General features: G+C 38.6%; 1 protein-coding gene across 5 annotated transcripts in view; it reads left to right on the forward strand.

Moving 5' to 3' along the window:
- The window catches only part of TGFBR3 (transforming growth factor beta receptor 3), a 124664-nt gene that overhangs the window by 108834 nt on the left and 5796 nt on the right, over positions 1-10034 (forward strand). For all 5 annotated transcript variants that reach the window (XM_080602866.1, XM_080602863.1, XM_080602867.1 and 2 more), the window contains 2 exons: positions 3285-3320; positions 5446-5553. In XM_080602866.1, coding sequence (XP_080458992.1) covers positions 3285-3320; positions 5446-5553 — 144 coding nt within the window. The remainder of the gene's footprint in view (positions 1-3284; positions 3321-5445; positions 5554-10034) is intronic.

Here is a 10034-nt window from a genome sequence, read left to right on the forward strand (position 1 = left end):
GTTCTTCTTGGTGAATCCCTCTGATAACAGCATCAGTCATGTTTTGATGCATCCATTAAAGGAGAAAGTGTGTGTGCATTATCTTTTCCTTTTGTATTAGCATGACAGTTTAATTAGAAGCTTCAGTGGTTTCACAGGCACATCATAATCTTAAATTTGTGTACAAAGGCTGCTTGAAATTTTGGAATGCTTTTCAGGGAACATCAATGGATGGGCATGAGAAATCCTTTAAACTTAGTTGTACAGTGCATGCTTTTTAGTCTTCAAACAATTTATAGTACCATACAGCATTGCTAGGGGACATAAGCAACAACTGTTTCTGTTTAACTCTGCAAAAGTGTGTATTATTTGCTTTACAAATTTCTTGTTAATACAGATCAAATCCAATACGAATTAAAGTAAGTATTTGATCTGTCTGATACAACTAAAACTGTATTTGGGGCCTGATTCTGTGCTTTCTTTTTAACAGAACTCCTGCTTTCTCATTTGCTATTCTATTGGGAATGAGTAAATCCTGCAACTGAAGTTCATCTTTCAATAAACAGACTTATACTCTGAGCTCTCTTGCCCTTCTGATGTGTAGAGCATTGTGTGCAGCTCCCATCTAGGACTGCACTCAGAATGTTGTCTTTGTGAGAGGCACAAGGTCTTAGTGTGCAAAGACGAGCTAAATTTATAAAGATCAGTTACAAGACAACAGTGTGATAGAGTATTTTGTTGCATTGTGGGTGATTTGGTCTAATTGTGGGATGTTTGATGGAAATCTCCCCCAGCATATCACAGCTTTCAGACATAATATGAAGTGGCACATTAACAACGTAGCTTTGTTGGTATGCAGTTATTCAGCAGTGAATCAAATGACCCCTTTCTAAAAGCCAAATGCCATTGCTGTCCATGAACCTAAGATTTGAAGAAGAAATCATATTGCATTACTGAACAGGAGAATTTACATTTCAGAGGTGGTGTTTATCATTTTCTTCCATTGTTGTAAGTCATATTATTTGAGTTACTGCTATTGGAGCTGCTCTGTAAGCCAAAGTCATGTGCTTATAATTTAAAAAGTCTTAACATGATCATTGCAAAGGTGTCATCTTTTCTTCTGACATAAGCTTGACTTGTCATCAACTCTAGAAGAAATCCCAACTGTGATTATATGAGATTATATGAAGTATTACATGAATTATAATGTAATTGCATGTGATTATATGAATCTATATATCTATATGAGACTAATTCTTCCTTCCGTACTAATTTTGTTAGTTTTATATGAGCTCAGTTACTAACATTATTGCAATAGATCCCAATGGAAGTGTATAAAAGCTTCATGTCATGCGCTTTTCCTATGCACTGTGGCATTTTAACGCCCCAGCTCCAAGTCAGTGAAAGGCATATAGCTAGCCTTTTAAATGCTAGGAAATATTTGCTCTTCTGTTGAAATAGTCTACTAATTTCAGTTTTTGAATTTTTGGCAAGCGTCATTATTTCAGCAAAGGGAGACAAGTCATAGAAAGGAGGTCAAGTTGGGCAGCTAATGGGTTCCTCTGTCCTGAAAAAGCTTAAAGCATCATGATAATTTTTAAAGGCCAGCTACTGCTGTTTTTAAGTTAGATGCTTTCCCTGGACTTCAAGGATTCCTACTGTTCTGTGTTGTTCAGAGTCACCCACATTAAAAGAAGAACTGAATCAGTGGGGAGAATTTATAATGGGCTACAGAGCCTATCATTAATTAGCAGACTTATATTCTCTGTACAGAGGCCAGTGACAGAATGAGCACGGAAAATTATCTCTCCCCTCATCTCAGAAGGGATGTGCTAGGAGAGCATTTGGACAATCTGGTGGTGCCCTTACCCATGTTTGTACTGTTTAATGTTCCCTTGTTTCAGTCCAGCCTTCCTAACAACTCTTACCTTCAGTTATACTCTTGCTGTTATGTGTGCTTGATGCCTTTCCAGTGTATTGTGTGCACATGCGCACAAAGTACACGCAAAACCCTCTGTTCTCACCTGTTTCCTACTGCTGTTCCACCTGTTTCCTACTATCCTGCCAAGAGTGATCTGGAGGATATAATCAGGTGTTAGAGTAACTGACAGTAATGCAGTTTAAGAATAAAGTGCTTTTTTGGATATTGTAGGCACCTGTCTGAGAGAATAATGATCATACAGGATACAGATGGCAGTTAAGTGCTCCCACAAGAGTTTTAGAAGTGAGAAGCTCAGTCTTGGTTTAAGAATACTCTAAATAACATACTTGTTTTCAGTACTTTAGCACTACTGTGTTTGCACTGCAAACAAACTTGTTTTTTCCCGAACTTTTTTTTTCCAGTCCCTAAAGATACAAAAACAAGTATTGGGATACTGTCTTACCAAGTCTTTTTACAGCTATTGTAGTGAACATACTCAAATATGCCAGAATTTAAACAAGATCCCTAGGTTACTGGGCAGCACAGAAGTAAACTCCAGCTAACCAAACAGGGCCTTGGGTCTGAAGCCAGAATCTCTAGCTTTTCTGCTTGAGGTGGCATTCTTGGAGAAAGATAAGAGGAACAGTTAAGCAAAAGAAGGGAAAATTCTTCAATTCTTGACACGTATTTACTTTCTGCTACATGCTGATAGTGATGATGATAATGCCAAGAAAAATAGGCTTGGTGTAATAGATGATCTTTGATTTCCTATATATATATTTTTAAAAACAGAACAAAATAAAAAGCCAACATCCAAAGCAGAATACCAATTAGGATGTAGGAAAATGCATGAATCAATATATACTCATGTAATTTGGACAAAGCAGCATGTATTGTGCCATAATTCTGACCTTTCTTTAGAGTTGATAGCCATATTTTTGAGTTTTTGTTTTGCTTTGTGTTTTTGTTTGGTGTTTTAGCATGCTAGTATCATGTTTGTGATTGGTGAGTAGTCAGATGAATGTAATCACCTTAAAATAACCTGGCTGTCTGTGCTCTTGAAGAGCTCCTTGTATGGATTACAAGAGCTATTGCAGGTCAGAACTGGTGATATCTGGGTGTGGAAGGCTGCAATGCACTTGCCAGCAAAATACATGCTGCATGAACTTATACTGTAGATATGTTCCTCTGAGGAATGTTCAATATATGAATGGAATTTTTCTAAGCTGAGCAAGATTACTGAATTTGAACTGTTTTTCCTGAAGTTCCTGGTTTTCAAAGAATACAATTCATGTGTTTCTGCCAGATCAGATCCTGAAGGTTTCTTGCATAGTTTGTAGGTTCTTTGTGGAATTCTGATTAATTCTTTTTTGTTTTAAAACAGATCCTTCCCTTCCAAAGTCAAACGTGAGACAGTCACGTAAGTAACTTTTAAACACTAACTTTAGTATTAAATAAGTGAAGAAAATTATCTTCAAGCTTTCTGAATTATAGTGAGTGTGTGTGTTAAATTCTGAAAGTTCTGATTAGTGCTGCTAGAGACGTTCCCATTGACCTTCCCATTGACCTTCAAAGAGAAGAGCTGTGATCATATGTGTATGTGAAAACTGAATTTGGGAAAATACCGCTGATAATCTCAGTGTGAGTGCTGATGGATGTAAGTTATTTCCCCTTCCTCTGCCAAGGCCACCACTTCCCAGTATAAGGTTTGCAGCAGCAATGCCATCTTAAGGAGCTCCTGTATCCTATTCTAAGCCTTACACATATCCTGCACTGCAGCTAGTCACATCCTCAATTACTCTGGCACCAGCACGCTGGTCATGCTGCAGATGAGAGCACTGAATTGATGTGGATTAATTTGTGTTTTTTTTTTGGTGGTAGTGGTGGGTTTTTTCTTCTGTTGTCTTGACAAAGTTAATTTTATTTTAACCGGGGTCATCAGTGACTGGCCCTGGAGGGGGAGAAGAGAAGCAGCACTAGAAGGCAACAATAAACAGGAAGGTGATGGTGAGTTGTAGCAAAAACCAAGAATGAATGGAGAAAAAGGAAAATTAGAAGAGGAAGTGCAAAGAAGGTTTTTTCCTCTATTCCTGACCTTATGACTTTGGGACTGAATTTGCTCAAAATAACAAAGGGAATGAAAAATTATGCTTCTGATGCTTTAGCCTCCAGTTGACTTTCTCCTCTTCAGTAAGTCTTCTCAGAGGAGAGGATACTAGGCTGGTACCTTGTGGGGAAAAAAACAAAAAAAAAAACAAAACAAAACAAAAAAAAAACAAACCTGAGTTTAGGAGATTCTTTTCTGCTTTGCATTTAGAATGACCAAGCATGGCCAAAGGAACAAGAATTAGTCCCACATAAGAAATGGGAGAAAAATCTCCAGTCACAGTCCATCTGTTTTTGCACACGCAGACTTGGTCACAGGCACCCAGTCTGGGTCCTGAAGGCCCTTGCCAACAGGAACTGCTGGAGAGGATATTTTTAAAAGGGGAAAGGCCCTGAGGATCTCAGGAGCTGGTGGGCTGGGAGATGTCTACAGGGATATCTGTTGAATGCACAGGAACATGTGCAGTTACTTCTAAAGTGAGAGTGTTGATTGTGTTTTGAGAACTGGAATTCTACTGAAGGGATACTATTGAGAAGATCCAGTCATCTCATTTCCCAGCCAGTTTAGTCAGTAAAATGTTATTTGCTGGCCTAAGCCATTTTGTGTACTGGGAGATATTAAAAATACTGAAACTAAAATTCAGTTTTCTAAGAAGAGTTTTCCCCCAAATGATTGATGAAAGAGTGATTTTTGAAATGCTTCTAATGATGAAAAAGGAAAACAGAAAAGCTGGAAGTTTCTCTCTTTGGATGGTTAACTTCTGGGGCAATGCATCCAGGAACCAGATGCTGTTACCCTTGAAATGGTAGTGCAGAAGGGCCTCTCCCCTAGAAAGTGATTTTGTTTGTGTGGTTCTATTTTTGTGTTCTGGAATTAATTTCAGTTATTGAAAAGATTGCCAAATGTGGAAAACAATTGTTTCTATTTATGTTTTCGCTGACTGTTTGCTGGCATCGTTTTTCTCTTAACAGCAGTTCCGTTCTCCACCTAGATTTCAGACTGAACGTGCAGGAGATGTAGGGGAAAGTTTGCTTGAATGTTAAGGCATTTAAATGAAAAGCATCTCTCGACAAAAATCTCCGTCTTTTTAAAAACACATCTTTAAGATGAATGGATATTTAATTGAATACAAGTTATTAAGGGCCAACTGAAAATGCTTAATTTTTGCAATGTTTTCCAGATTTGGGTGTGCAGAGCTCGGGTTTTGCTTTGTGATGTGGAACAGTTGGTTGGACTGAAACCAGTCTCTGAAAGCATTTTTATTTCCTTGATGAAAGTCTGCTAATCTTTTCCTTAAAATGGTGCTTAATTAACTATTAACTTAACACAAAACAACAAAAAAAAACCACACAACACTTTTCCATGAAAGTGTAATTGTTGTAGAACACTGTTTGTCACTGACAATGAAAAGCTCTTATTGTGTATGTTTACCTTTTAGCTGTGTTCTACGGTCTGGACACTCTGACTGTTGTGGGCATTGCCTTTGCAGCATTTGTAATTGGAGCCCTGCTAACAGGAGCACTGTGGTTTATCTACTCTCACACAGGTAAGCATAAGGGCTCTTACAGACCTCAGCGTAGATTGTGCAGCAGGAAATGCAGTGTGGTCTGTGTCCTTGCACAGAGGGAGGAAAGGGAAGGGGAGCTATCAATAGCCATCCTGCCCTTGTTTCTTGCTCTCTGTTCTTAATAGTGTTTTCCAGCAACTCCTCACGTGAGCCTGTTGGTATTCATGAGCAGGTTGATACCTGCTCTTCCCTAAAGGGAGGTGTTATGCCTTATGTGTGTGATTTAAAATTTGCTAAAATAATTTTAAACACGACTCTTCAAAGCTCAACTGAGAGTAAAACTGAATTTTCCTGGCATGTTGCATTATTATTAATAGCATCTCTGTTTCAAATTCAGGTAATGTATCAGTTAATGGATCCATTTTGGTTCACATACTACTCTTCTTTAATTTTTCTTTTTTTTTTCCTTTTTTTTAAACTTACTAAATTAGGCTTATGTGACTTGGGATATGATGTGATCAGTTCAAGCAGGCCAAATGGCTAAGAGAATGCCTTACTTGCACTGATGTTTTCTGAATATAACTAAATTTGGAAAAGTTTCTCTTGATCATATTGAAATTTTGCCTCTACTATTTATCTCTTCATTCTTCAACTATTGGACTAGATGGTAGAGCTCATGTGTAATCTCATTTAATTGAGCCCATGCAAATAACCAGGAATGTGTGTGAATTGGTCCAGTCTTTATGCACAGATAATTTTTCAGTATCTCCTTCTCACACTTTTTTTCCATACTAAAATAAGTTAGCAGACATACAACACTGTAGGAAGCAGAGTTTGTTTAGGGAGCTTTCTGCTGCATGTAACCTGCAGTTTGGAATGGACAAAGAGTGGACATTGATAAGGCCTTGATTTGGAGCATGTGACCTTGGCTGCTTGTGGATTACTGGGTATTTCAGGATCCCTGCAGCATGCTGGACTCCAGCCGCTTCTACTTTTGACCTTGCAAGACCCTGCCAATATCTCTGGGAGGTGGGGAGAATGTGAAGCTAATTACTCCAAACCTATGCAGCTCTGGAGCCCTTGAATTTTCCCATAGCACATTACAGGGTGGGTTTTTTGTTTTTGTCTCTCCTACATGGCTTCCATGAGGTTTTAGATGCTATGAAACAATCTGTCCTTGTCAGGTCAGAGCTACTTTAGATATTATAACCTAGGAGCTTATGTTAATTTGGAACAAAAATACTTTTTTTCCCAAGTGGCAGTACAGCAGCTTTGTATAAGCACTTTAATACTTAATGCATAGGCTGTGTATGAAGCTTGTTTAGAATTCAGAGCAAATATGGAAGCTTTAAATGTTGGGGTCCTACACATAAGCAGCATAATTCTGCTTTATATTACTAATAAAGCATTATGGAAGTAATGTAAGTGTAATTTCAATAGGTAAATAGAAGGTAACTTCCAAATAAGCAGCTTTTATTAACAAAAACATTAAAACAATTGTTAAATTAATATTGTTGGTCCTGCATTTGTGAAAGTTGAAATTCAGTTCATATACACGACCATCTATAGCCACATGTTGTATGTCAGTAATAAAGGAACACTTGGAAGCCAACACGATAAATCCTTCAGCCTCAGCAAGACTTGGACCAATCCCATTAAAAGAATTACATTAACAAAGTACATCAGTCGTAGTTACCATGTATGAGTAGTGAAGAGGACAGCTGCTCTGACTTTTTTCTCCATTTATTTTCATCTCTTAAAGACAAAGGCCAGACAAAAAGAACTTGGAAGAAAAGAAAGGAAGGGGACACTGTAACACATCAGATCAGAGAATCACAGAAAAGATATAAGAAAAATATCTAGGAAGTTATCTGGGTCAGATTTTGAAAGTGGACCTATGTTTCTGTGCCCGTAATTTTTCCATGCATAACAACTTATATCTACAAAGCAGAACTTGCAACAGAGTGCAATGAGGGCTCTGGCAGGGATGGCCTCTTAGAGGACAACTGCTGTGACAGACAAGATAATCCAGCTGCAGTGGAAACATTTTAGAGTCAGCTGCAGACTTTATTAAAATAAGGAGGAAAAAAGGTAATCTAAATATCATCTACAGAGTGGCTGTCTTTCGCCATTAGAGAATTCATCCATCGTTGACTTGTGCTCTGAAATCTCATATTTTGTTTTATGTAACGCTGAGTTTATAGCCCATTGATTTAGCCCAAAAGTTGGAAAATACAAGTTAACTCTAAAATTGTGTTTTAGGAATACTCAGATCATGGACAAAAGCTACTGCTGGTGTAGAATGTCAGCTTGGGGTGTGAGAAGTAAGCTATTTTTCTAATGTGATGCTATATGCAACACAGCAAAAAGACACCTTTTCGCCAGTAGTTAGAAAGTTTGCTGATGCAATTTTATCAGTATGGCTCTATTGGCAGACTCATTCTAGTACAGAGAAAGCTTTACGTGAATGAGCTCCTTTGTTTAGTTTGATAGGCTGTTAACATTAAAATCTCAAATAATTGATAGAAGAGAAGAACTAAGGAAAAAAAAAGTAGAATTTAATCTTAAAATATTAAGCAGAGGTTGTTGTTTTGGTTTTGTTTCATGTAGGGCTTTTGCTGTTTTTAGTGATGCAAAAATAAGGGATTTCTGCCAAAGCATCAAAATTGTGCTTTAAAGTACTCTAGATTCAATGAAACAATTCAACATGGAGTACAGACATCCTAAGATACACAGGTAGTAGGGGAGGAGAAAAGGGAAGCTATAATTATGACTTTAGAGGAGGAATTTTAGCCTACCTTTCTGCAAAGGGACTCACTACTTTTGATTCTTTGTCCAGTTCGTTAAACGACTTGAAAAGTGGCTGAAAGCTTTCCATGGCAGTGTTATTTCTGAGTGGAAAGGACTCAAGAACAAACAGAAAGTAGCAGAGATTTGCTAAAATTAACCCAATTTACCTGGGCGTCTTATGAAGGAGCAAAAATTTTGAAGTGTACATGGACGCAGAAACCCTTCAGAATTAACTGTCACTTTCATATCTGTCTTAACAGGAATAATTGGCTATATTTAGGAAAGGATGTGCACAAGTCTGATAAGTTACTGAGGCTGCTAAACCTACTTCTGACCATGTAAACTGAAAGCTGCTATCCAGAATATCAGTTGCTTCATTCTCTTAGGAAGTGTGCTTTTTTCTTCTTCAGACAGTGTTGCAAGTTAGCAGGATAAAATGTTCCAAAATCGGAGAATTTAAAAGCATCCCTCCTCCCCCACTTCTCCTTTCTTTATGGGATCTGATTTAAAATAAACTGACATAGCAACCAATTATATTTGGCAAATGGAGATAGAAAAGCAAACATTCAGACTTCCTGGACAGGGAGTAGGGAGTACAACTGGCAGCTTTCCTGAGTGTGAATAATAAAGTGCATGTTGTCATGTTCAGATGGGTAAAGGCTTGTTTACTGTCAATAGACATGTCCATTTTGAGTAGTTCTGGTTCAATAATATTGGTTACATGAAGCTGTTTACATGAAGAAGACAGATGGGGAATGCCTCGTTAGCAATAATTTACATTTCTTGAAGTTCTTTTCATGAATATTCTTTAAAAATTATGTGCTGCAGATTTTCTGGGCATTTAGGAAATAAGGTGTAAGAAAAAATTAGCCGGTCTAAATACAATTGCTTGACTGTGTTCATAACATCACAGTGATTTGGATTCTTTTATTGAGGAGTTTGAAATTTTGTCTTTGTTCCACAGCTGACTGGGGTATATCAGAGCTGCTGATAATGCTCCAGAAATGAGTTACTGAAGAGGAAATTGAATTCCGGGGGTGGGGTGGGGGGGGTGGGGTGTGCTACTGAGGGAAAGGGGCTGTCATCCCAAACTGAAGGGGAGATGCCTAGGACACTTTCAAGACAGCTGAGAGAAGCAGGCAGCACCATTGGGCTTGCACAGAGAGACCGTGACTGCGTCTGTCGCTCTTCTGTAAATAAAACACCACATGTTTAGCTTTTAATTTGCTTATAAAAGAATCTCTAGTTAAATACACCCAGATGGCACTGTGACATGCTGTGGTTGATGCAGAGCTGTGTGTAACCATGAGGTTCATAAAATGGGTGACAGAGAGGAGAGCCGAGGGAGGCGCAGGCTGGCGGGGCCTCCAGGGCTGTGCTGGCAGGCCTGTGGGGGCCCCGCGGGGGGAGCCTGCGCCCAGGCCGGAGCAGTGCCTTCTGATGCTGCCAGGCGGGGGCTAGCTGCTTCGCTCTCCTCTGATGTTTTTGGTTTTCTTGTTTTGTTTTAGCAAGAGGGAGTTTGTTTATCGCGGTCTCTGTAACGAAGGAAGGAAGGCTTGTACACAAACAACTGGAGGAGAAGGGAGCAAGTTAGGAGGGGAGAATATCCAAACAAGGTTTATGAAAGCCTTTACAGTATGATAACACAAAGTGTTGATTTGAATGCAAGTTAGAGCTGAGACACAGTTTATGTGTGTATGACTGGGGTTAGGTTCTGACCTGTCTCTTGT

The sequence above is a fragment of the Anser brachyrhynchus genome (genome assembly GCF_964034855.1).
Source record: "Anser brachyrhynchus genome assembly, chromosome: 8".
NCBI classification, from domain to species: Eukaryota; Metazoa; Chordata; class Aves; order Anseriformes; family Anatidae; genus Anser; species Anser brachyrhynchus.